The sequence below is a fragment of the Trichoderma ghanense genome (assembly GCF_004382785.1).
Source record: "Trichoderma ghanense strain CCMA-1212 chromosome Unknown scaffold_0, whole genome shotgun sequence".
Taxonomy (NCBI): domain Eukaryota; kingdom Fungi; phylum Ascomycota; class Sordariomycetes; order Hypocreales; family Hypocreaceae; genus Trichoderma; species Trichoderma ghanense.
Window position 1 is genome coordinate 3,180,203 of NW_027395663.1, and position 26,129 is coordinate 3,206,331.

General features: G+C 51.6%; 10 protein-coding genes across 10 annotated transcripts; 4 read left to right on the forward strand and 6 right to left on the reverse strand.

Moving 5' to 3' along the window:
* Window positions 1–1,802: 1,802 nt before the first annotated feature.
* Window positions 1,803–3,576, forward strand: CCMA1212_001088 (Cytochrome P450 momooxygenase gsfF; the record flags this gene model as incomplete). Its single annotated transcript, XM_073698526.1, has 4 exons — window positions 1,803–2,010; window positions 2,113–2,309; window positions 2,375–3,370; window positions 3,457–3,576. The coding sequence occupies 4 exons, from the start codon at window positions 1,803–1,805 to the stop codon at window positions 3,574–3,576; spliced, it is 1,521 nt and encodes a 506-aa protein (XP_073563794.1).
* Window positions 3,577–4,054: 478 nt separating this feature from the next.
* Window positions 4,055–4,923, forward strand: CCMA1212_001089 (uncharacterized protein; the record flags this gene model as incomplete). The annotated part of the gene is made up of 2 exons (XM_073698527.1): window positions 4,055–4,393; window positions 4,501–4,923. 2 exons carry the CDS (start codon window positions 4,055–4,057, stop codon window positions 4,921–4,923), a joined length of 762 nt encoding a protein of 253 aa, XP_073562790.1.
* Window positions 4,924–5,118: 195 nt separating this feature from the next.
* On the reverse strand, window positions 5,119–5,657 carry CCMA1212_001090 (uncharacterized protein; the record flags this gene model as incomplete). The annotated part of the gene is made up of 3 exons (XM_073698528.1): window positions 5,119–5,146; window positions 5,196–5,347; window positions 5,394–5,657. The coding sequence occupies 3 exons, from the start codon at window positions 5,655–5,657 to the stop codon at window positions 5,119–5,121; spliced, it is 444 nt and encodes a 147-aa protein (XP_073563431.1).
* A 996-nt stretch (window positions 5,658–6,653) lies between these two features.
* CCMA1212_001091 (Plasma membrane proteolipid 3) lies at window positions 6,654–7,096 on the forward strand (the record flags this gene model as incomplete). Its single annotated transcript, XM_073698529.1, has 3 exons — window positions 6,654–6,670; window positions 6,839–6,945; window positions 7,047–7,096. 3 exons carry the CDS (start codon window positions 6,654–6,656, stop codon window positions 7,094–7,096), a joined length of 174 nt encoding a protein of 57 aa, XP_073563432.1.
* Window positions 7,097–8,242: 1,146 nt separating this feature from the next.
* Window positions 8,243–10,683, reverse strand: CCMA1212_001093 (uncharacterized protein; the record flags this gene model as incomplete). Its single annotated transcript, XM_073698530.1, has 3 exons — window positions 8,243–8,710; window positions 8,776–10,183; window positions 10,235–10,683. Coding segments are annotated over 3 exons (2,325 nt in total), but the record flags the coding sequence as incomplete, so codon positions are not given.
* Window positions 10,684–11,243: 560 nt separating this feature from the next.
* On the reverse strand, window positions 11,244–13,334 carry CCMA1212_001095 (uncharacterized protein; the record flags this gene model as incomplete). The annotated part of the gene is made up of 6 exons (XM_073698531.1): window positions 11,244–11,520; window positions 11,591–11,895; window positions 11,967–12,228; window positions 12,282–12,858; window positions 12,924–13,176; window positions 13,236–13,334. The coding sequence occupies 6 exons, from the start codon at window positions 13,332–13,334 to the stop codon at window positions 11,244–11,246; spliced, it is 1,773 nt and encodes a 590-aa protein (XP_073563429.1).
* A 706-nt stretch (window positions 13,335–14,040) lies between these two features.
* On the reverse strand, window positions 14,041–18,120 carry CCMA1212_001096 (Ankyrin-3; the record flags this gene model as incomplete). Its single annotated transcript, XM_073698532.1, has 5 exons — window positions 14,041–16,162; window positions 16,236–16,334; window positions 16,395–17,465; window positions 17,533–17,732; window positions 17,788–18,120. 5 exons carry the CDS (start codon window positions 18,118–18,120, stop codon window positions 14,041–14,043), a joined length of 3,825 nt encoding a protein of 1,274 aa, XP_073563430.1.
* A 2,947-nt stretch (window positions 18,121–21,067) lies between these two features.
* On the forward strand, window positions 21,068–22,904 carry CCMA1212_001098 (uncharacterized protein; the record flags this gene model as incomplete). The annotated part of the gene is made up of 4 exons (XM_073698533.1): window positions 21,068–21,121; window positions 21,277–21,906; window positions 22,000–22,134; window positions 22,194–22,904. 4 exons carry the CDS (start codon window positions 21,068–21,070, stop codon window positions 22,902–22,904), a joined length of 1,530 nt encoding a protein of 509 aa, XP_073563427.1.
* Window positions 22,905–23,017: 113 nt separating this feature from the next.
* CCMA1212_001099 (uncharacterized protein) lies at window positions 23,018–23,812 on the reverse strand (the record flags this gene model as incomplete). The annotated part of the gene is made up of 1 exon (XM_073698534.1): window positions 23,018–23,812. The coding sequence occupies one exon, from the start codon at window positions 23,810–23,812 to the stop codon at window positions 23,018–23,020; it is 795 nt and encodes a 264-aa protein (XP_073563428.1).
* A 1,072-nt stretch (window positions 23,813–24,884) lies between these two features.
* Window positions 24,885–25,660, reverse strand: CCMA1212_001100 (uncharacterized protein; the record flags this gene model as incomplete). The annotated part of the gene is made up of 2 exons (XM_073698535.1): window positions 24,885–25,550; window positions 25,604–25,660. The coding sequence occupies 2 exons, from the start codon at window positions 25,658–25,660 to the stop codon at window positions 24,885–24,887; spliced, it is 723 nt and encodes a 240-aa protein (XP_073563234.1).
* Window positions 25,661–26,129: the final 469 nt, after the last annotated feature.

The following is a 26,129-nucleotide window of genomic DNA, read 5'->3' on the forward strand; positions in this document are numbered from 1 at the left end:
TTCCTACCTTACCTTAGGCAGACCTCACATAATAATACAAAAGCCAAATCATGTACTTGTCGTACAAGTGAAGTACTGTAGCACTGCTTCCGATCCCTGGACAGCGATCCCAAGCTTGTGTCGCCAGCAGTTGTATTCCCGTCCCTTACATACTGTAATCGTCGTACTTTTACTCCATAGCAATTTCGTCTTTGCGCGTCTTGTCTCAACGCACTGGGACACGCTGGAACCCGATCCCCTCACCGAGCGCCCGCGACGCTGTGCTGGCAGGCGTCTCCCATGTTACAACGAACATGTCCGCAGCCCGGTCTCCCAGAATATGGGAAACCCGCGTTAATGAGAATATGACAGCTCAGTTTGCAGTTCTGGGACGACCAAAGTTCGCCGAGAATGAAGAGCTTCCATTGAGTCATTTATACGACTGGGTATGTCATAGACTCCCGAGACTTTTGCTTGGTATGTTATACATCACATTTTTTTCCCTCTCAGCTTTTACTGTAGAACGAGGTTTCTCCCCCCATGTCCATGTTACCTGAAGGAGAGAGCTCGCGAGAGGGGGCCCGTCGGATAGGTAAGGTAGACTAGTAAAGGTAGGGTCAGGCATTTGCAACTCCAGTCATCTCATTTGCCGGCCCGTCCCATCATCCACCTAGAGACGCATGGGTCCAAAGCTATCCAAAGTTCCCAGCAATACCTTCAACCGCTGAATAACACTAGCACTGCCGTGCTGGGTTTTCACATCCCTGATTCAAACATGCAGAAACAGGAATCAAAAACCTCCGAGCTTCTGATATTCTCCCGCTTTTCCCAAGACACAACAGACTCACCAGACCATCAAACTCCCCTTTCAACGGCCTGCCGCGCTCCCCCCCCTCCCCTTGCTAGCGCCATATCCGCCCCTCCGGGTTCCTTGGGTTCGGCCGCACTCATGTTCAACGGCTGAACGGGACGGGACCCTCTCTCCCTCTCCTCTCCGCTAGTAATAGCGATGCCGTAGCCACTAAATCCAGTAGCCCGGCACACTACTGCAGGCTCTGGGGAGGTGGTCCCGTACCGGTTTCCCTTTCGATCCTGTGTCACCCATCTTGTGCGTTTTTCAACCTTCTCCGCGGGCCGCCTAGAGGAGATCCCATTGGAATGGGGATGGGCGCAGCCGAGGCCAACCCAAAGGTGGGAAGACCGGTACTCGATCCCGTCTTGCCGTTGCTGTATGCTATTACGAAGAGAGTAAAGAACGTGGAGAACTAAGAAGACGAAGGGTGAGGTGAAGTGGGCGAATGGTTGCCATGTTTCTTGGCTGTGGGATAGTCGGATATGTAAGCCTGCCAGGTTAAGGTAAGGAGGTGATCGAAACTAATCAAACCTATATTATATATGAGTGTCCAGCTGTATATCACTCTGGGTCCCCTCTTCTCTCTTCTCCTCTGTGACTTTAACTTTCTCCTTCATGGCTTCTTCTTTCGCTGGTTGGAATATCTAGAGTTCTGGCTAGTTCTGGTTGTCAGCCGGGCAAGCAGATACGGATCCGTCTTTTCCGACCCGAATAAACTCTCTTGAAGGCGACTTGGACTCACAAGCGAACATCGAGACTCGTGCATCGAGAACCGAACCAGCAGACGTATCTAAGGCTATTTCCGATATCAGAGTCGCATCGGGTGCGAGTCGCCAGGCGGGGTCATCGCTGCGTGCTGCTGCTCCACGCTGTTGCAAGCCATATAAAAAGGCAACAAATGAACGCAAAGAGACTTCGGACATCACCCATCACCAAGAACCAGATCTAGTGTGCCATCTTTGAAATCGAGATGGAGACCGTTGCTGGAATCCCGGGCTCCGTCGTCCTCCTCGCCGGCGGTCTCTTCAGCCTCTTCGTCGTGGGAAGGATCCTCCAGTTCGCAAGGCTGAGAAGCTTCAAAGGCCCCTTCCTGACCAATTTCACCAATTTTCCGCACAGAAAAGCTCTCTTCCAGGAAAAAGCCCACAAGTGGTATGCGGAGGTTTCTGAACGATACGGTGCGACGACCCCTCCTCTCTCTCTGCAAGCAATCCACGCGTCCGTTCCAGGAGCAACTCATCGTTTTTACTAACACGTTCTCTGTGTCGAGTAAATTGCAGGCCCGATAGCAAGAGTCGCACCGAACCTCCTGATTACCTCCGACCCCGACGTCTGGATACATGTAAATAACAAGCCCGGATACAAGCGCTCCGATTGGTACTACACTGCCTGTCGCATCGAGTATCAGCGTGACAATGTCTTTTCGCAGACGGACAACAATAAGCACGAGCAGAGGAGGAAGCAGATGGCTCCGGGTGTATGTCGTGACACCAGCTGGTTGATTGGCCAACACTTGGCAAGCTAACGTGATGTGACGCCCAGTATTCCGGAAGGGAGAATCTTCACCTGGAAACCTCCGTCGATGAGTGTCTCCAGGAGTTTATCGACTTGATCAGATCCAAGTATGTTTCCACAGATGCCAAGATCGTGCCCGTGGACATGGCCAAGAAGGTCCAATTCTTCGCTCTCGACGTCATCAGCGGCGTTGGTCTGGGCAAGACATTTGGCATGGTCAAGAGCGACACCGACGTGGAGGGCTATCTCCAGTCCGCCGAAGAAGGCCTCCGCATCGCCAACTTCTCGCTCGCCATTGGCCTCAGCTGGATCGCGCAGGCGCCCGTCCTCGGCCGCTTCATCGCCCCGTCACCAAAGACCCAGAACGGCTTTGGCAAGATGATTGCCACCTGCTTCCGCTATGTCGATGAGCGCGAGGCAAACCCGACAGACAAGCGGTCTGACATGCTCGCATCCTTCATCCGCCACGGCATCCACGGCGCCGACTTGAAGACGGAGGCCCTCGAACAAATTGTCGCCGGCTCTGACACCACATCATCGGCCATCCGAATCATCTTGCTCCACATCATCACAAACCCGCGTGTGTACGCTAAGCTCCAGAAGGAGATTGACGAAGCAGTCCTAGATGGAAAAGCACCCCGCGAGGGCATCATCACCCACAGCCAAACGAAGCAGCTCCCCTATCTCCAGGCCACCATCCGCGAGGCCATGAGAGTCATGCCGCCCGTCGCCAACATCTTCTCGCGAGACATTCCGGCCCAGGGCGACACCGTCAGAGTCAAGGGCCAGGACGTCTTTCTGCCAGGGGGCGCCAACATCGGATATTCCGCGTATGCAATGCACCGCAGCCCCGAGATTTACGGCGAAGATGCCAAGGCCTTCCGTCCAGAGCGCTGGTTCGAGGAGGACCAGGACAAGCTCGCCGTCATGCTTCGCACCAACGAGTTGATTTTCGGACACGGCAAGTATCAGTGTCTGGGCAAGTCTGTTGCTCAGATTGAGATTGGAAAGGTCGTCTTCGAGGTACGTCTGTTTGTGCGGAGGCGAACAGGAAGCCTTACAACTCTCCACCCACGTCCCTTTCGTGCTTTGCGCTGACCAACCCATAGCTACTGCGCTACTTTGACATTTCCGTGATGCACCCAGACAAGCCTTGGCATGCTGAGAACGCCCTTGGGCTGTTTCACATTAAGGACATGTGGGTGCAGGTGATGGAGAGGAACGTGTGAGAACCGGGAGAGGCGTGCTTCGACATATTGGGCGCTTTGGCCTGACGGTCACCATCGAGAGACAATTTCCTTCAGGTGACATTCGTATTATATCCGGTTTGCGAGATGGCGAGATTGTGAGGTTAATGTTGGGAATGTACTTGGGTGCTCTCTAATCTGTAATTAGTTCAGCATGAGGTCTTCACCCAGCATCTGAGCGTACACGCAATTGATACCAGATAATTGACTGTTTGCAAAGACCTGAGCATACACTGGCGAAATAATCTGGGAACCCGCATAGAGGAATGAACAAGGACGCAGATTAATTTGTTCAGAGAGAACGAATGCAAGCAAAGGTTGGAGTTGCGAAGCTTGGTCCTGACCGAGAATTAATCACGTGATTGTTACGACTAAGCCAAACCTAGATCTCTAAACCTCGAATTGATTCAAACAGCTCAACTTCACCACCTCGATACTGCAGCCGGCAGACGCAATCACCATGTCTTCAGCGCTGGCAAGAGGGCCATCCGCCCAGGCCGCCGACATCAAGCCGAAAGTCGCCATATCCGCGGTCCCGACATTCGACAATGCCCTGTCCAAGGGCTTTTCTTTCGGCCGAGTCGCTGTCCTGCTGGGGCTGCTGGCGGTTCGGTTCCCGGAATTGGTAGCACAGCCGGTGCTGACGCTGCAATCTGCACTGCCTGTCGTCGCCGTGGTCCAGGTCGCATACGTGGTGCTGTGCTTGCCGGCGGCGGGCTCTCAGCAGGCGAAGGCGGCCAAGAAGGCTCGTCCTGGCGAGAAGAAGAAGCCGGAGGCGGCCGGGACGAGCTCGGTGGTGGTACGCAGCTCCCAATTTACACACTGATGGTTCAATTGAATTGCAGTGACTGGGCATTTGCTCGGACACGAAAATGCTAACGGTATTGCCCTGTCTTTTACATCCAGACTGCGATCCTCGCCCTGATCCTCGCCGCGATTGCAACTCCTTTCGTTCATGCGCTCTTCATCCTCTTCGGTGCGCCATTCATCGACCATATCTATCACACGTTTCTCTGCGCGGCGCACTTCTCTCTGCTCGGCATCTTCCCTGTTATTTACGCACGCGGGCTGGACAGTCAGGCCCTGGTTGCCGTGGCTGGACTGACTGCGCCTCTGGACGAGACTCTTGGCGGGTTGTTGGGCGCGGTTCTTGGCGCATGGCTCGGCGCGGTGCCCATTCCCCTGGACTGGGATCGGGACTGGCAGAGGTGGCCTGTCACGGTTGTCTGCGGCCTGTATGCGGGCTCATGTCTGGGCAGCTGGTTGTCGGGCGTGGTGTTTTATGGCAAGCGGCTTGGAGGAGCTGCGTCGACCACAAAGGAGGAGTAAGAGCCGAGGCATCCTCTGTTGCATCTACTAGGCGTCAGCTATTATTATCTATGGGACATACTATTGCGGAGGACCGGCGGGCGCGTGCTGAGTCGAGCATTACGAGATGCCACTGCTAGAGTTCAGACTAATTGGGACAACCGGATAGAGAAAATGGGGAGTTTAACAGTAATTGTAGAGGCCGTACACTCTCACCTAATCTTCCAATGTCGTCGTTTCTTCCCTAGGAACAAGTTTCCTCCTGTCTCTGTATGCATCGAGGCTCTCCATACCTAGCACTCCACGGATCTCGCCCTGCGCTCGGAGAAACTGATCCCACGATGATATGAGCGCCCGCAGGACAGACCTTATCGTAGTAAGAACCGGTTTGCACCCTCTTCACATGGTAAGACGGTAGCCAGCGCCCTGTCACGGCCTTTGCGAGCTGCATTTCATTAGTCAATCAAGCCCCCTCGGACCCCGGCTCGCACGGCGTTAGGGACAATGCATGGTTGGACGGGTACAGCAGCCAACTGCTGCCACTTCTGCTCCGTCCATTCACCGCCAAGAGCTGCACCCATCATGCGATTGCGCTCAGCCAAGCTTCGAGCTAGGGCGGGGTTTGTGACAGGGTAGCCTGAGAGATGCAGTGAATAGCACACAAATGGCTGCCCGATGTTATCGCCCTGATGCTGATCGCCTTGATGCTGCGAGAAGTTACACGAGCGCACGGGACTTGCGCACAGCCTCATCATGACGGCAGCTAGAGCAGCGCAAGAGGGCGCCGTTTTCTAGAAAGAGAAGCGTCAACTAATACTACCCTGCCTCAAACATTGCCAACCCGAAACTCATTCTACAGCAGGGAAACATAACGAAGGGCAAAAGATAACTTCCTGCTGAGGTCACTCATACGTCGAACCCAAAACACCAAAAGCCGCGCTTCCGGCAGTCACGGAATTGCATTCGGCACGCAAAGGTGTGGCTGGTGCGTCACATACACCAAATCATCTCCCCAATGGGGCCGGGGCTTGTCGTCATGTGGCGATGAAATTGTGGCGTAAGCATGCTTCGAAGCTGTCAAGGCTGTGAAGAGCTCCCTCTTGATTGTGGCGGTGCGGCCAAGCCTTGAATTGCGCATGGAGAATAAAATGCGAGACTAAGCAGGGGTCTGCAGCACAATGGTAGATTCATGACGTAGGCCCTGCGATTTTCTTGTCGTTTCTTTACGAGGTACATGCGGATTCAAGCTTGATTCTGGGCAGCTTGTGGCCTGTAGCCCTTGCATGATGCGACAGATCTCGACTTGCCGACTATCCTGCCATGGCATGTCGTTCTAAGTTCTTATGCAACAAGTACAGTCTAGGTGCTCTTTTAGTCAAGGATCGAGCTGGTCTGCCGCAATGGGCAGCAGCTGCTGTGGCTTGCCCAGTCGATGACGCAACATGGAAGGCGGCTTCCCGTTCTCCAGGGCTTGGCTCGGAATGTCTGGGAAGGACCCAAGGATGACGCCCAATGGGCAATAAATAGTACCCGGACTTGCCAAAAACCTTCGTGTCTGCTCCTCCTCTCCCTCCGATTTGTCTCACACAAACTTTCTTCCGTTCTCCTCCTTGCAGAAACTCCTCTCCCCCAAGCAACATCATCTTTGCGCCTTCAAAGGTCTTTCTGCTGCGACCTCTGATACCAACTCGATCTTCACAACTCTGAGCCCTTGGAGCTTTGCATAAACAACACAAAAAGAGATACCCAACATGCCTTTCACCGCTAGGTAAGCTTCAGCATGACGTCCCGTGGCTTCCGTCATCTTCCCCGCAGCTCCTCAGCTCTCGCTCCTCTTCGAGTGCACGCGACCTCACCACCACGAGTCGCCTTGGGATTGGGTTATTCAGAAGCCTTCTGATTGAAACGATCACTGACAATATCGTTTCTTTTCCAGCGACATCTGCAAGATCCTTCTTGCCATCATCCTGCCGCCCGTCGGTGTCTTCCTCGAGCGAGGCTGCGGCGCTGACTTCCTGATCAACATCCTCCTCACAATCCTCGGTACGTCAGATTCTCACGCTTGCTTTTTCTCACTCACGCGCAGTGCAGCACGTCACTGTGACTTGCAAACACCGTATTCAATTACTGACATGTGATCCCAGGTTACATTCCCGGCATCATCCACGCTCTGTACATCATACTGAAATACTAAACACGCGTGCCACCATCGTATCCGCCATCTCAAGCCATGAACGTCCCGCCGCTTCATGCCGCGCATTGCATCATCAACTTGCGGCTCTGAACGGCTCTTGACTGGCAAGTGTTGCAGAAAACGGATGCGACAGTGGAGGAGTTTTAGGTGGTTCCCGGCGCACCAATTGGCCGGACATAGACGCGGTTACGACTGGACTTTCCTTCATCATGAATTTCTTTTCTTCTCTTCTTTGGCTGGAGGCAGATGCAGCCTGTTTGAAGGCGGCATCAGGTTTGGCTATTGTAATGAATTGATACCCGACTTCCTCTAATCACAATTACTATTTACATTGAACAATCTATGCGTCCTGCGTAATGGTGATGGCAAAAAATAAAACAACAACAAAAAATTCAAAAAGGAAAAGAAACTGACCCTGCAAGCATACATTGAAACCATCGACTGTCGACTTGAAAGGAACCAATTTGGATACCGGGTAACTTCGATTGAATTGAGGGCATTGATGGATTGATGGCGCAAAAGAAGGGCAAAAAGTAAAGTGGTGATTCCGCCCGGGCTCGAACCGGGGACCTTTTCGGTGGTGTCAACTGAACTGTTAACGAAATGTCATAACCAACTAGACCACGGAACCTGTGATTCGTGATGCGAGCTAAACTATAGAAGTCTATACGGCATGGCCCCCTTGAGAGTCTAAGATTGTCCAACCCATCTGCCGCATATCTCCGTTCGTCCCACCTAGGTACTAGTAAAGCGCTATGCAAGATCACAGAATCTACGATCAAACTCCAAACTCCAAAAAGGAGACGTCTCCAAGTAAATGTCAAGTCACGATGCGAATAGGCGCAGAGTAGAAGAGTGGGAAGTATTGTCAAGTTAGTCGTAGCATTCGAATCTTGCTTTCATATACAAGAGGGTATGCCATAAACCAACAACTCTGAAAAGACAACATCTGCATACTACTACTACTTGGCGGGGACCAAGACCTTCGAGCAGGAAGCGAAATAAGAAAAGAACCAAAAGACACAACGCCGATTCTAAGACACCTCACTCCATTACCAGAAGCCAAAAAGGATCCCGAAACATAGAAACGTACCACTTAGAACTGTGACAAAGTGCTTGAATGCGACAAGGGCGACGGAAGATGAATCAAAGCAGCTCTCCATCGCCTTCGTCAGCCGCCTCCTCCTCATCGTCCCAGTCCAACTGGGCCTCCAGTTCCTCAGCCTTGCGCTGGACTTCGGCAAGCCCGGACAGTTCGGCCACGTAGTCCTTCTCCTGAAGGGCCTTCTTGACGAAGTCCCACCCGTCGGTGCGGAAGGCGTTCAATATCTTGGGGCTACACGCGCTGCAGCTGTCGTATGATTGTCCGCGAATGACAATGTTCTGGAAGGTTGATACGTAGCCTCGGATCTGATGCGGTACGAGGCCGAGTGGGTGGTTGGGAGGGTCTCTTTCGAGGGTAACGCCTGGTCTTGGCTGAGGTGCTGGGGCGTTGTTCTTGAGCGGGTGTTGCAGGAGACTTGTCAGGAGCTCGACTAGGAGTGCTGAGGCGATGGCGGCGACGCCGGGTCGTGTTACAGTACACTGCTGGTCAAGGGTTTGATCTTTCATGGACTAGGCACAATGAATGTTAGTGATGTGACGATCAAAAGAATCCAGGGGTTTTCGAGGAAACCTACATCGGCCGGAGCGACGACATCGTTGCAAAAGTAGCAGCCGAGCGATTCTTTGCCCTCCTCTGTAGATTCAGCGCCGTGTCGCATGACCACGTATGAATCAAACCCAAGAGCGGCATTCATGACAATCTTCCCCCTTGCTTTTCCCATGACCGTGGGCAGCCATCGGGATTCGCGCGTGTCCATGAGCAAGAAGACGACGTCGTGAGCGTCAATCAAAGATTCGAGCAGATCGTATTCGGCCTTTGTTCGCGCTTCGTCAGCGAGAGGGTGGCCGAGCATCGGCACAGACAACGAGTGGCCCTCGGCGTCTACGCCTGGGTATATCCTCTTCAACATTTCGGCAGCTTGAATTGCCTTTGGCTTCCCGCCGTTGAGGCAGTCATCGTACTCGAACAGCGGCTGACGAACTGGGTTTGAGAAGGATACGCTGCCGTAGTCGACAAATGTGATTTTTCTGACGCCCCAGCCTAGCAAATTCCTCGAGACATAGCCCCCCAGCGTTCCGGCACCTAGCAGTAGGCATTTCGTGTTCTTGATGATGTCGAGATTCAGGTCCGGGGCTAGTCGCCACTTCATCAACTTGAGGTTCAGATCGACTGCCGAATCAGCCAATCGAGATGGATCCATGTATTCGCCCAGGTTGGCCAGCTGCGCCTGGAGTTTGCCGTTCTTTGCTCGCTCCCAGCCTGTAACCTTGGGCATCTCCTTAATCTCCATATCTTCGACGGGGTCCATATTGAGCGGGATGATGATGCTTTTAGCTTCATGCCGCCTGGACCATTCGTCTCTGAAACAAAGAATGTTGACCTTGGTCAGGCGAAATCGATGGCGGATCAGAATCAAGAGATTGCGAAGCGGCCATGAGGGGCCTTCTGAGAAAGTGGAGGGGTCCAAGAACGTGACAAATCGATCCTCTTCTGCAACTCCATCGAAGAAGCCGTCTTCAAACTGTCGTAGCGAAGCCACCTCCCATCTGTATGGAATCTTATGCGCCGGGTCGTGCTCGTGTAAATCCTGGGGCTTCTCGCCCCATATCTTCTTGGCCAGAAAGAATCCATGCTCGCGCTTGTCCACGCTGTATCGCCATGTTCCCACCCGATCCATCAGGGCCGTGGTCTCGTCCGAGTTGAGTCGCTGAATGGGCCCAGATCGCTTCCACTGCGCATCCGAGTGCAGCGCAGGGAATGCGCACCAGTATATGAATCTGTACTTCTTGAGGTCGGCGTATGACAGGATTATGAACGAGGAGAGGAGCGAAGGAACAGAGTAGATGCTGCCGTCTTTGATGGCGTCCCATATCTGTCTGCCGGCCAGCTTCAACATGGCGGCCTTGTCGGTCTTGCGGAAGTCTTCGATGGTGTTGACATTCCTGATGATGCCTTCGGCTCTTGCTTTTCCGAGAGGGGGACTGTGGCACGTGTCAGCTCCAGCGTCTTCCCTTGGACTGCTTCCAACCCACTCTGCGTTTGTCAAGGCGCTGCCGAGAATCTGGAGCTTGCAGCTCGCATCTGGATCCACGTCCCGCGCCTCGTACACGCCCACAATGCCGCGCGCGGAGTCGTCAAGCTTGTCGTATTCTAGCTTGGACGAGAAGAGCGCCGAGTAGAACGGCAGCTCCATCTCGGACGTGAACGGGACGAACTGAAGCGGCTCGTCCATGGTAACGGTTGCGCTGCAAGCTGTTCGATATGGATAGAGTTCGAGCGGATCGTCGTACAAAGCGCGGTTGCGAGCAGTAGAAGCTGCGGAGTATGAAGGGACCGACGACGTTAAAGAGTCAAGAGGCAGGCAGGAGACCAGGCAGAAGCCGTCATCTGATAGAGCATCACGAGCTACAAGTCCAGTGATGTCGTAGCGCTGAGCTGCCCCGCGGAGAGCGGGGAACTCTCTGAAGTGCAGCCGAAGATGGCTTATGCAAGGGCCTTGTTAGTGGCTGCGAGCGGCTCTTCAGCAGACCACTAGCAGACATCGCCTTACACTGTATAGACCTGACTAAGAGAGATCCATGCATCTAAGAAGCAAGTCCGATATGGTGTAGTGGCTAACATCGCTCGCTCTCAATCTTCGATTGAAGCTCCGAGCAGCCCTGGGTTCGATTCCCAGTATCGGAGAATGTTCTTTTTTTGCGCTTTCGTCTAGCTTTCGATGTCCATGGATGATTCTCTCTCTCTTTTTGTTTTCTCCTTTTAGGGATGGCGATGCTGAAGAGTATCATCGTCTCGTGTGCTTCAAGCCCGTGCTAGAACGAGGCTGCGGAACTGCCTTGCTCCATGCGGTGTTTGTGGTATGCAGCAATGCTGTATTCGCCCGCGTACAGTTGCGGCATCATCTACCCCTTTGAAGTGCACGATGAGATCCTTTTGCCCTCGGGGATGATTGTGGCCAGCCTGGTTACTAACAATTACCTTCAAAGGATATAACATCCGCTACCTAGCTACATAGCTCATCGCTAATTGCGAACCCGTTCCTCAGCGCCAAAGTTCCAATGCCATCATGTTTTCCAGCAGCGTCTTGACTGCTTCACCGTCCATTTCCTCCCTGTACATCTTGGTTCGTCGCCACTCCACGTAGCGTTCAGTCCCCGCGAGACCAGCACCAACCAACAGGTCGAATTCTTCCTGGGCTCCGGGCTGGCCAGGCCGGAGTTTCAGTTGATACGGCCACTTGTCGATCACGGTATGCTTGTCTTTCACGGCCACGCTAAGCGCCTCCTCCATCTCAGCAACGGCCATATTCTCCATGAATCTAAAGCCGACGTTAATCTCGAGTGCTATGAGCTCCAGAGGATGACACCGTCCATCAAGGCTCTGCTTACCGATCGAATACGTCGTCATAGCTTGCCACGTTAGGCCGTGCATATGCAAGCTTGATGAAAAAAGGATCAAAGGGATGCAGTGGCACTCGCTCCATCGGAATGTATTTCATGAGGCGTTTCAGCGCTTGCGACTCCGCAGACATGGCGGCTTCTCGCTTCTCCATGGTCGTCATCTCTGACACGGCATTCATAAAGAGAGTAATGAGAGTCGCATGACGATTGACAAGCGGCCCCTGGAGCAGCGGCGCCATCAAGCCAACGGTGTGATGTATTCCGACGTATCCACCGTCTGAGACATTGGAGACCTATGTGCCCGAATCAGCATTTCTCGCAGTAGATTGTGAGATGGAGTCGTGGACCAGTAGCAGGGACCTACCTCAATGCGACTGAAATAGTTGCGCTCAAGATGGCTTTGAAGATCCGAAAAGGCCAGATGGAAGAGTCGAAAAGAGACAGCCAGCTTTGAGAGATTGAGAATAAAGGTCCGGAGCAATGCGCGAAGGTGGTAGAAAAGCTTGCCGTAAATATCAGCCGTCGCAGGTCCACTCGACGTGTCTTCAACATCCTTCGGTGACCATCCATTGAGAGGATCAGCACTGTCATATATCGGCCAGGTGTTGGCTTTTTGGTACAGCGTCCTGTGAGTCATTAGAAACTTGGGCTTCAGTCAATGATTGGTGCCATTACTTACGGATTTGGCTCTTGAAAGTCATCGCGTGAAGACCCGAATGGCAGCAATATTCCATCCTGTCGAAACCGATGTTTCGCAACCCGACGAGACGGAGACTGAACAAGCCCATCGCGATGTCGATAATCCTTCCTACACTCTGCAAGGGTAATAGCTACACGGATCCGGTTCGCTTGTTCGGCCGTCAAGCCGGCGGGCACGTTCATGTAGGCCAAAAGGGCGTCCCATGACGACTTCTGCAGAACGAGCCTCAAGGAGCGCTGTCCGAACGTGAACGTCTTCGCCAACACGCTGGTGCGTTGTTTACCCTTGATCTTTTCACACACGCTTTCGACAAGGGGTCGAACCCGTTGCTGGAGTATCTCCAGGTCGGACTTGCGGACGAGGGCTGAATACCAGACGTGAATGATGCAATCCACTGCCTCTCCCACATCATCTGATACTAGGGCAATGAGAAGCAATATAGCGTTGCGTGCCACGATGTCCATGTCGTGATCGTTGACTGTGACAGTGACAGGTCCGCCATAGCTGCTAGGGATCTCGGCAATTGTCTTGACAATATTTCGAAGATCTCCGGAAGCTACAAGATGCCAGATTTCATCAGTTCCGCTGCAGAATCGAGACTGAGTCAGGACAGGTACATACCGGCAAACAGGAGGTTCAGCTGCTTTTCATAGTCGTCGCCTTCGTTTGAACCAAGTTGGAGCACATCAAGAGCAGGCATATTGCCCCAGAGATACTGCTTCGCGTCAAAGGACGCCTGGTCTTCATCTCCGACGAATACCGGTGGTCGACCCTCCAGTACCCAGTCGGGCTTCCAGGTTTCCTTGCCCAGAGGAGACTTGCAATGCGATTTGTGGAGGGCCCAGTGTGCCTTTTGGCAATCTGCACCGCAGTACTAGAAAAGAAGATCCGTTTAGAAGAGCTCATTGCCACACGAACATGTGCAGGACCTACCGCCACGAGAAGGCAATTTTTGCAACTATATTTGCCAACCTTCTTGCAATCCGTGCTGTCCGGCTTCCAATTAGCACAGACAAACTGAGCAGTTGCCATCTTTATCCTCCCCTTCTAGATGAACCAAGACGTGTCGAGTCGCAGATATCCAAGAGTTATCGACAAGCCAAACAATAGAGCCAGCGATGCTCTACTTCATTGAGTCTCAGGAGGATGAGACCGGATATAGCCAAATGTAGAATTTTGACTTGAGAGAGAAGATGCCAAAGGTGCAGTACAGCCACATAAAGGGAGCTGCCAGCGAAACTGTTGAGAAACATTCGCCTGACCCCAGCTTTAACATCAATTCACTTGAGCCGGATCCCCGACCCGGATGTTTATCTCCGCGCCAATTCACTTGAGCCAGCCGTTTGTGGTACGTCAATTTCACTGACACTGAACGTCTGCTGCATCTTGATGTGGATTTCGAGTGAGGTAGGGAGATCTAGACACATAAACATGGTGCGCATCGACACCTTCCTCTGCAACGCGAGAGTATTGTCAGAGATGCCGAATGTCTCCGTGATCCCGTAGAAATGGATTCGGTCCATGATCGTAAGGATGCAATAAGGGGATTTCTCGAATCGGCTCGATGGTATTGCTAGAGTGGCGCTGGGAAAGATTGCTGGAATCGAAGTTTGCATGTCGAAAGGAGGATGTTAGACCTCATGCCAGCCATGGCAATCGAGCCATGGAGCCCCCCTCTCGATCACGCCAGATGAAAACATTCGAGGATGCGTGTAATATGAATGACCCGAGAAGCGTCTCAGACCTCTTGAGAATCACTTTCACCCTCTCGCCCAGCCATCAACATCCTCAACATCCCCTCCATCTCCTCCCTGATAGCCTTCTCCGCCCCAACATGATTCTTCTCCTCCGCCAAATCCAAAGGTATCTTACCCTGATAATCCTCGCACAGCACATCCGCCCCATGCTTCATCAACAAACGCACACAGTCAACATTGTCATTCAGGGCAGCCAGATGCAGCGGCGTCCTTGCGTTGGCATCAAGACAATTCACATCTGCAGAGGCCCCCAACAGCGCCTCAACAATCCTGGATTGACCCGACAAGGCTGCGTAATGCAGAGCACTTCGCCTCCCTTCCAGATACCTTCCGTTGACGTCGTACCCAGCCTCTATCAGCTTCAGCGCAGTCATTGCCGTCTTATCTCGAATCGCTCTAACGAGTGCCAACCCATCCTTCTTCGCCCCTTGCTCCAACAAGAGATCCATGCATGTCTCGTCCGAATTAGACAGGGCAATGACAAGAGCGGTAGACAAAACATCAAAGCCAATCTTCTGGCTCAACAGGAACCGTGCGACTTCTGTCTTGCGGTGCAAAACCGCTCGGCACAGCATATGACCACCTCTTCTGGTGGGAGCTCCCCTTGCGAGCAAAAATTTGATCGCGTCGAGCTGCCCTCCGGCGCAGGCAGAGCACAAGGCATTGTGTCCTGCTTTCTCTATCGACACGAGAGAAAGATCCAGCAGAAGACTTATCGATTCACAATGTCCTCCACTGGCCGCGCTTACAAAAGCTTCCTCCGCAGCCTTTTGACCTCCGTAATTCTGCTTCGACAGAATGATGATCAACTCGGTGTCGTTTTCCCTGGCCGCCGCCACAAGTGGCTCATCGTATGTGTCAACATCAAAGACTCGATTTGCGTCCGCGTTGCATTTCGTCAGACAGTCTATGAGGTCGGAGTTTTTGGACAAAATGGCGTACCACAAGGGATTGACATCGAGTTCGTTCATCGCCATTTTCCGGCCGTCATTGATGCCAGGGTATGAGCATTTGTAGAGATATTCGGCGACTTCGATCCAGCTCATTTGACAGACGATCCATATTGGACTAGGTGGTAAAGAAGCTGCCCACTTGATTTCTCGACTTTGGTCCGATTCTCGAACGATCTTGGTAACCAGAGCGCTCCATACATGAAAGGCCTTGGAGACCTTGTAGGCTGAGTCGCCAGATTCGCCGCTCTTCTCGAGCATAAAAGCTTTGATGAGATTGGCTAAGGGGCCTTCCATTCGATGTTTGGAGCTTTTATCAATGTGATATATCACCCAAGTCGCAGCATACTCGCTTGGTTGACCGTAAACATCATCAGATGATACCACTGCGATAATCTCCACAACCATACCTCTCAACTCATCAGCTTTCAGATTCTCCGTCCATTTGACAATCTTTTTGACCGTGTTCTCTGAATCTTTCTCGCATTCTTGGCGCGTAGAATTTTCGATGTCACTCTTCGGATCAGTTTCTCTGACTTCATCAGCCCCTTCATCCTGCGAACCTGCATCGTCTTTTCCCGTGGCATCCTCGCCAGCCTCGCCACCCTCCTTCTTTTGCTCGTTGGAATCTCCGTCTGTATGGCATTCTTCAATTTTCTTCATTACCTTTTCTCGCAAGTCAACCCCTCGGTTGTCGACTAGGGCCATATTGAGATATCGCAAGCAAGCGGCCGCGATGGCGGCGTGACATGCCTCCCGCTGATAGCTGTGTATCCCGCGATTGTGCAGTCGCTCGAAGAATTCTCGAACAGATAAGTGCACAAAGTCAAACGAGTTTTGACGAGTCACAATAAGGTTTGAGCAAACGTCCAAGACCTCGTCGCCGGAGAAGGCGGTTTCGGATTCCGACGCCGACTCTGCGCTTGCGAGCATAGCCAGGGCTTCAATGGAGATGGATTCCTGCGCGTACAGTAGCCATTGGAAAGTGAAGTTGGCGAGCCCAAAAGCATGATCTCCAGCCTCACGAACCTCTTGGTAGATTTCCCAATAAGATTCCTCAAGCGTCGCTGGTAAAGCGCCGAGACGTGCCTTCAAATCCGCAGCCACCTTGACCCTCTTCAGTGACTGGATCTGCAGGTCAACCCATCGAAACCTGGAGGAAAAATAGTTTAGCCAGGGCAATGTTCAAAGATTATCCTTGCATTAATTATACTTCGGCGACGCACATTCCCTTTGCTCCCTCTAAAAGCGTTAGGGCAATCTCCTCTCGTAAACCCGGTGCGAGCTTTCCATGCAACAATTTCGCGGATGCAAGTTGAGTGTCACTGCAAGTTTAGGTTAGCAAGCTCGGCAGGGTCCTCAAATCGGAATTGTATGCCTCGTACATAAATGTAAAGATATCCTCGGCGTTGTCGTCGGCCTCGATGTAAATATTCGGCGCCCCGCTGAGCTGAAGGGCAATGTCGTAGTTGCTTCTGCTCGAGATAAACACCCTAACGAGAGTGTTTGACTCTTTCAAGATGCGGTCAAGCGCATCCAAAAGATCCTGCCTGTCTTCTTGGTCCACTTCGTCCAAGGCATCCAACACAAAGGTGACAGCAGGATACTCGTCGACAAGCCGCAGCAAAACTTCGACGCACTCGTCCGACGTCCAAGCCTGGTCCTCAAATCCGACGAAGCCCTTGATGGCCTCTTCGTAATGCTCCATCACGGGTGGCAAGATCGGATCGCTTGGTGTAAGACTTGCCAATTGGCGAACAAAACTTGCAAGAACCTTGTCGCATTGTGCTCGGTGCGGCTCAGCCGGATTCCTCAGGCAGTAGAAATAAGCCAAGTGCTCCTTGCCTTTGATTTCATCAACGACTAGAGACGCCAACTTGGTCTTGCCAGAGCCAGGGATTCCGTGAAGCCAAAGGACAGATGAATAGCTTCTCTTCCGCCAGTCACTAAAAGCGGATTTACTCAGAAGCCACCTGCCGGAGCCCTCTAAGCGCCCTTTGCTGGCAGTTTTGTGGTGACTGCCGTATGGTATAGTGGAAATGGCCCTGAGAATCTGTGTCCGCACCTGTTGCTCAATGCCGTCTTGAATCTGTTCAAGGCGGCTGTCAATGCGATTGATGGGTTGGTTCAACTGCTTCATGGCATCTTTAAGAGACTGCATCTCCACTGCGTCTCGTTCCGTCTTCTGCTGCAGATGCTGCTCAATTCCTTGGATACCATCAACAACACTCCCCAAGTCTTGAGCTTCTGCCATCTCCGCAAGGCGCCTGAACTTGGCCTGCGCAGATTCGATGGGCTCGTATCTGGCCTTTATATCGTCCTTGGAGACGACGACGCTTTTGAGAATCCGTACTGCCGTATTGAGGCCGAAATAGTGTAGAGTCCCTGCTAGGTAACCAAGTATAGCGGCGTAGAGGTCCGTTATAGACTCTGATAGCTGACCAAACAGCTCAACACTGTCAATATTGCGATTGATGAGCCTCTATGCTCATCTGTTTACGACGTAGAAAAAAATGCACCCACCTTGACTTTTTCCTTTCAACGAGATATATCACCTCCATGAGCTGGCACTGGGCGACGAGGTTGCTGATGCTCTCCAGCGAGTTAATGACATGGCCAAATACTTCGATGTCGTTGACGGTGACCTGCATAATGAGCCGCACAGCTGCCCATGGTAGTGCCATATGGGAGGGGTCGTATTGAATGATAACGTCGCCAACAGCCTAAAACCGAGTGAGTCGCGAGCACATGTTGTATGACTGGCATTTACATACGCACCAAGATCTTCTGTACCCAAGCACTGAGCTTTTCAAGAACGTCTCTCATAATAACTGTCTGCCCTTTGATGGACAGTTTCCATCTCTTCTTCTTGCACTCTTCCTTTCGTTTCTTGGTCGCTGCGAGGACATTTGAAAGGACAGATTTCGGATCGTCGAGGCTCTGCAATGCAAGCTCAAACTGTGCTTGATCCTCTTTGCTCAGCTTCTGCAATGCCTCTGCCCACCTGCTCGCAGACTTGCTGTCTCTGGCTTCCTGTTCGTCGGATGCAGATAACGAGACGGCTTCATCCAAGTCCACCTTGGAATCCATTCCACGTTCCGATTCACCCATCTTTTTCTCTGCGTCTTGCTCGTTTGCGCCGCAAGGATATTGAGCGGTTCAGGCGTTCCACCCAGGAGGAGATGTCGCTGTAAGCAGGCGATGCAGAGCGGGGCATCGCAGAGCGGCTGCAGCCTGGAGGTTGATCATGCTGGAGACGAGGGTCGTTACCGTGTAGGCAAGGCGCCATAGGTGCAAACATGGACATCCTTGAATTGATTGGCCTCAATTAGAGGACAAAGGATCCAGGTTGATGACTGGTAGCATTGGTGATCGAGACAGTCATCTTATAAAGAAGTACTACCCTAGTAGAGTTCAAAGTTCATCGTGCCTGCACTTTCTTGCGATTTCTCTCCTTTCCCATCCCTCTTTCCCATCGCTCTATTCAAATCTTACACAAGCCACGGCCGCTGTTTACGTGATCAAAGATACGAAGTGCGAGGAAGGAGGAAGAGCACGACGCGGGTCGCTCCTGCCTTGCTTTATAAGACACGTAGAATCGGCGATATACCGGAAAAAGTGCCCCTATGGCTCAGGGGTAGAGCGTCGCACTCGTAATGCGAAGGTCCATAGTTCAAATCTGTGTGGGGGCAACTTATATATTTTTTTATTTTATTTTAATTTTTTTTACTTTTCGAATCTACGTTGAAGTCGACATAAACGAAAGGACAATCAATGTTTCCGATTTCTACTCTTTTAACTATCATGTTTTCTGTCTCGTCCATGGCTGGCCTGATGGAAGATCAGCGTGTAGACTAATCGTCACGTCAGACTGTTTGCGCGTTGGAATCTTGTGTGGTTCACTCTAAGGTGATGATGCTTATTTTTGGGACCCAAAAATTCTCTTTCAAGAGTTTATTGAATAGAAAACGCTTTGGAAGAGCATACGCTCGATTGGACTGTCAAAGAGGACGCACAATTTCAGAGGACTGCGTAAACTCACGGAGACGACCACAACGTTCAGTAGGTATTGACGCATGTATGTCTTTAATATTGCAATTGATGGTATATGCAATACCTTCTGATGAGAAATGGTTATGCCTGGGAGGGTCGGATTACAATCAAGTATGGCTAATATCACGCTGCAGCTCAACGTCAAACTTGGGAGGAGTCACCAAGAGATCGACTATGTCGGGCATGATGCTCGTTGCAGTTTGCACCGGCAATACTGTTGCTACCCCTTTCTTTCCCACAGATGCAGCCCCGAGGTATTCAATACCCTAAATCATTTCACCGTGCTTGTCAATGAAACGGCGTCCGCTCAGAGTGTCTCTGATGAACGGAGGTGATGCAGCAAGATATTCAAGCAAATGTAGCTGGCAATGGGTTAAGTATGTTTTCACCACTTCACCCTGTCCGTTTGTTACAAAACCGAGACTAAGCGACGGAATCGAAACATGGCTTGCCGGCCGACACTTCGGACGAGCAGTTTGAACCGGATTTGTCGAACCGAAACGGACCGGGAGCTGGCAAACCTCCGATACGTATCGTAAAGCCTGAATCATCGCAATCTCACTCTATGGCCACCAAGGACTAGGTGTTAGTCTCTACCTAGGAGAATGCGCGGACCGTGGCGACTTGGTCGGATATGTCAAGTTCATCACGGAGGACGCAGTGTTCTGGGTGTGGTCGGACATAATGAAATATCACCGGCGTCGGATGATTCAACTTACTCCGTACGCCATACGGAGATGACCAGGGGAAAACTGAAGGCACTGAATCAATAGTGTTAGTGCCACGCTCATAATCTTTACGGAGCACGGACTCAAGTAGATGGAAAACTGAGACACCCGAGTTGGCGACAGAGTCTGACAGAAGCTCGAGATTCCGCTGCTCATTATGGCGAGTGTGCTGTGAATGGACCTGTTGAGATGGTGAATGTTGTTGATGAAGCGGCAATTGCCTGAGCAAAAGAGGCGTCGAGGAGTGCTTCGGGATTTGATGGTGGCTTGATACAATCAGTGTTCTGGAGTCATCACCCCCTTCAGCGCCTGGTGAGCAGATGGTAGCGGGCCAGAGACGAGCTGCCACTCCGAACAACGAACTGATGGCGGTTGATAGCGACCCCTGTGGCGATCTACTTTGGGGCCTGGACTGGTCATGGAAACGTCCGGAGAAGAATTCGGCGAGGGAATGTTACCTATCTCGGCAAAAGCCGAGCTTTATGTACTTGTACTTCGTTTACGGGAACGAAGCTGACTATCCGTGAGATGTGCATCAGCCTTGGGGAGAGGCACATTGTATGTGGGCCGCCGTTCCAAGCTGACTTCACGTTACATGGTGCAAGATGTCGACAATATTCTGTGCCAAGATGGGCTGAAGGCTCCATCCGTGAGCTAAAAGACTTGGGATGTTCTCTCTTTTCATGCCCATGATTGATTCGACTTTCATTATCTCATCTTCTTGTGTGTTCTTTCTATTGCTAGATAGCTGGGATGTCTGCTATAATTCTCGGCTCTTTGGGTGGCAGTACAACAACAGGAGTCACCCAATCTCCTTGTGAATTATCAGATCCAAAAGGTGGCTGAACACTAGAACCCGCCTTGCTGCTTCTATTCCGAGGAGATCAAACGCAACAGTCTGTAAGACGGCCTCATATCCGACAGCAAACCCATGATGGCGCAACAATCACCACTTTCTCCTATTATTGAGCTGCCAAACTCGTCCGTCTCCCCCACAGCTTCACCAAGCCCTTCAGCTCTAGCATCGCCTTGGCGGGTTATGCTACCATGACGAGTCTAGTGTCGTATGGGACTTCCCCAATCAGCTCGCCGGCCTCACTTCCATCGGTCTTCGGCTCGTCATCCGGGTCCGTATGAGCGGCTCCACAATATGTCAACGCCCTTTGGTCATCGCCAGCTAAAAGCGTTGGCTCTCGGCTTATGCTTCCACCCTGAGCCAGCAGTTCGTCGTATGTTGCCTATATTGGACATCTGAAGCGCTGTGAAACAGAGACACTATGAAGGTTCGGAAGTTGACCGTCTGTCATACTTGCAGGGCACGGAAGCTGGGGGTGAGTGGTAATTGAACTACTGAGATTCTACCCGATTTGGTGAGAGCTTCATCAACCATTTCTCTCTGCCATCGACTATCATCTGCCCTTCTTTATTTGACATTCTGACATACATACCTTGTCTCGGAATCTTTTACTAAATCTGGTTTGTCCAGTGTGACGGCAAGCGTCCTTCGTGCTCGCAATGCGCAGGAACCAAGATCGAGTGTGGAGGCTATCAGTATGATCTCGTCTTCATACCATCACAGCTATCCATAGGAGCATCAACAAAATCCAAAACGCGCAAAGACGGAAAAATTACGAAGAAGCAACGCCAATCCACAACTACACGAACTGATATACCCGCGGACACTAGCAACGAGGTAGTCCACGATAGCCAGCCGGGAGCCAAATATGCGGCTCCTGTAGTGAGGCCGTCCCTGGCCTGGCCGTTCCAGGACATCATCTCGCTCGTTGTGCAGAACTTTTCGCCGACGGTGCTGTCGAGTAATTCGGCATTCATGAGCTGGGATGTCGATATTCACCCTCGCGTGTGTGGAGCGTGGATCGAGCTTCTGCCGGTTCTGTCCCTGACTCGGCGGTATGAGATGGCTCTATCTTCGTCCGTCAAAGCCCTTGGTGTATCCATCCTGGCAAGAGGCCGCAACGGAATAGCGCCCATCTCAGATGCACTAACGGCGCATTGTTCGGCATTGCATGCGCTGCATGACAGCCTGCATCACATTTCGCATACGGCAGATTCGGACGTTTTGGCAGTAGCCATCATGTGCCTCATGATCTCGGAGGTACGTGTCGAACGCTTGAGCTCCTAACCCTCCTTGTCTTTCTCATACCGTGCCCCCTATTACCAAGAGACTGACTAGATCTGACCTGTATAGCTTATCCTGCCGACTGCCGTCTCTAGCAGCGCGGCTCATGCGGCTGGCTTAAGTGATCTGATCCAACTGCATAGCCCAGAAGCCTATTCGACCGGGCCGTCCCATAGGATATTTATTGGCCTTCGCCCGGCCATGGTGAGAGCCCTGCTGTTACGCTGATTCTCTATTTTTCCATTATTGACGGATCGAACCAGATAATACACTCTATTCGCAACAAGCATCCTACATTTCTTGCCACGCCTGAGTGGCGGACTATCCCATTTCAATATGTCAAGGCAAACTCGTTCCACGCCCTCATGACCGAGGCCACCGCAATTCCATCAATCTTAGTTGACATTGACAAGCTCAAACTTGGCTCACCAAATGCAAATTCGCCCCTCGCAGTTCTGGGAGACCTGAGGAACCTCCTCGGCGCACTTGTCAATTGGAATATCTCATTCCAGGGTCTCACCAACAAACCATCCTTCCGCATCCTAGGCAAAGGCCCCGCAAAAGCCCATATCTGGTTTCCCGATATCACTACAGCTAATTCGATGACACATTACTGGACGTTCTGGATAATGTGCGTCGTCTACATCAGAAAGCTAAGGGAAGGTTACCCGGAGCTACGAGACGAGGAGCTGTTGATCAATGGGGAAAGCCCGGAGAGTCCGCTCATCACTGAGATGGCGATTCAGATGTCAATTTGGATTTTCCAGAGCATCGAATATCTGGTGCAAGACGAGATGAGGCTGTTTGGAGCGATATCTACGACCCTGCCGACGAGAATAGCCTACCAATTCCTCCGGTATAACCACTTCTACGACCAGGAACTGCTGCCGTGGTGTGAGCGGGTAATTGACGGCATCCGAGATCGAGGATACGATTATATCGCCCAGTATATCCTGGATGATGATGGAGTTTGATCGGCGCGGAGAGTGATCAATTCGGTTCATTTCTCTTAGTACCCGCAGTGACACTTAGAAACAGACTAAAAGTACTTCTCAAAGGGCCTTGTATCATCTGAACGCTGTCCTCTTTAGAAGAACACCTTGCGCTCACCACGAGGCAGCCAGAAGACTCTGTCGCTGACACCAGCTTCAACAAAAGCCTTGGCAGCCGCCTCCCTACCCTCGCTGAAGTGACCCCATCCCTCATAGTGCATTGGCACAACCTTCTCGACAATGGCATCCTTGATAAGCTGAGCAGCCTGCTTACCGTCCATGGTGATAGCCAAAGGCTCAGGCTCGCCCACTGAAATAGCCGCACGGCCGAGGTTAAGCAGAGCAAGACTGATGTGACGCCCCTTGAGGCTATCGGCAACATCTTGGTTGTAGACGGTGTCTCCCGAGAAGTAGATGGCGTTGGGAAGACCGTTTGTGAAACCAAAGTCGGGTGAAGTAATGATGAAGCCAATGCACTCGCCCTGAGGAGCGTGCTCAGCCGGTGTGGCAATGATCCCAAAGGTCTTGCCATTGACAACGAGGGTGGTCTTGTCACCAGCACTCATACCAGTAACAATGGCCTTATCGCCGATTTTTTGGGCGCCATCCTTGGTGGTAAAGACTCTCTTGCCTTCGAGAACCTGGCGGCCGACCTCGTCAAGGTTGTCGGGGTGGTCTTCGTGGCTGAGGAGGACGGCGTCGATGGGAGGGAGGTCTGCAGGCTTGATGGCAGGATCTTGGGTGACTTTGAGGTGAACAATGGGGAGGTCCCATTCAGTGCCCGAGGGGGCGAATAGAGGGTCAGTCAAGAAGGTGACATTGTCGATTTGGAGGAGGGCAGTGGCTGTGCCGATGTGGGTGACGCTGACGGAGCTCCCGAAGGTGGACATTATGGTTTAGTTGTTGTGAGCTTTTATCATGAAGATACGCTTGGAGGAGATTGTGACTGTAACTTCAGTACGTTTTTGTGATGAAACGAGCAGTTATATAAACTCCGTTGCAGATGATTTGACAACTCCAGCCACTGACTTCACTCTCGGGAGTGTTACCTAAAACCTCCACTAGTGACAACCACCAAGGCATTTGGATCCCAATGGAGCCACGACTTCTAGACCCTTCTAATGCGAACCCTCATTATTATACCAGAGGCATCGCATCATCAACGCCTTCCGCGCCGTTCTCGAACAAGAGCCTCGTCGAGATGTCCCGACCGACTTACACCATATCGAACTGTTCTTGGCGGATAATGTTACTGCAAGCGGTTAGCGTCTTGGGTTGCCCACACTCGACCGGGGGGGACAACTCGCGATTTACAAGCGATGGCACAGTCGGTGACGTTGAGTTTTGGAGATTTCGAAGGCTCTTTCAAGCTTTATTAAGGCATCATTGATTGAAGTTGCAATGGCATTTGTCAGACGGAAGAGGAAGAGGCGTTGGGATTATGTGGGCGGAGGGTTGCTGTACTAGGAGTCTTATAAGCGTGATCCCGGTGGTACTCACAGCATTGAGAAGTAAGATGTCGAGGTTAGGCAAATGGACTCTTCCAAATTGCTTCTGAGTGAGCTACTTAATCTCTAGCTTCCTTTTCTTTTTCTTTTTTTTTTTTTTTTTTTTTTTTTTTTTTTTTTTTTTTTTTCAAGGCAAGCACTACGCAGTATGCTTTAAATTCGTCACTTGTAACGGAAGTCACACCGAACGATTACTGGCTTCTTAGCCTTCGACATGCCGGTTCCCTATCAACGCAGTCTCTCATTAGATTCACTAAGAGAAAGGTAATACGTTCGATTTTCAAGAGAGAAAGGTAATACGTTCATAACTCGAGACAACCAGTTAGTTCAGAAACTAGACGCTTTCATATGCTATCGTTTATTGTACATCGAAAAATCAGATACGCAACACCGTTCCAGCCCAGATAAGTGACCTCGGAGGCTCAGGCTTTCCCTCCTCAGCCATATCCATCTTCTAATCATGCAACAAAACAAGCCCCGGCTCCACCGCAGGAAATCCCTCCATAATCGTCTTGATCTCGTCCATCGTCCGCATAAGCAGAGGCGTAGGCGTCCTCTCATAAGCAGCGAGAAGTTTCCGCACAGCCTCCTCATCCTGGTAATCCAAAACTCCGTGCGTAAAGCTGACCAAGCTCCCCGGAGCAAGCTTCTCGCGCAAGAGTTGGAGAATAGCTCGGTCGACGTCCATGTCGAAGAAATGCAGCAGCCCCATCATCACCACGCCGACTGGCTTCGAGAAATCGATGAGGCTGCGTGTTTCAGGGTGGTTCAGAATGGGCTCCAGATCCAACACCGATCCTTGTATAAACGCCGTTGAAGGATCATCCTTGAGAATCTGTCGGCCTTGGACGACCGCTGCGTCATCTATGTCTACGTACACGACGCGAGCGTCAGGGTTCACTCTCTGGGCTACCTGGTGTGTGTTATCTGCACTCGGTAGTCCGGATCCAATGTCGATGAATTGATCGATTCCTTGGTAACACATGTATCGAATTACACGGCGTAGGAAATGGCGTCCTTCTGTAACGATGTCGAAGATGTTTGGGAGCGCCTCCACGACTGCTGCAACGGCGGCTCGGTCTGAGGCATAGTTGTTCTTTCCGCCAAGATAGAAGTCATACTTTTCCGATTTCAGTACGAGTTGACTCTCATAGTTTGCATTCAGATTCATACCATTCGGGCGACAGTGGGCCGCGAGACATCAATGCCTCCTGGGGGCGTAGGATCCATATTGACCCGATCTGAAAAGATAGGAGCGGGATGCTCCGTAGTTGAGCCTTTTCTTCGTTTCTTTAAGAGTAGTAAGTGATTTGGGCAACAATCAAACAGAGCCTGAAACCTTGGTAAAGTGTAGTGTCTCAAGATTGTTGCAGGTCAGGACAGTTCTTCGTCAGCCTCTTCACAACTCAATGCACAACTGCTACGATGGATCGTGAGACCGAGTCCTTTATATCAGTAGAAACATGAGCTCGAATTACGTCACTATCATCAATTTGCACGCTGTCAATTGCCTAATGCCCGGCCATCTGCTGCCGCGGAGAAGTTCATCCGAATTTGGAGTGCTTATAACTGCCTCTGGAGTCCCATTCTGGGGCTCACATCAGCTTCAATGCGTGGGGGGCTAGTCTTTGTTCTCCATACTGCACTGCGGTTCAAATGGGTGCTATCCATCTGGAGACTCGGCCTTGAGGAATAGGGC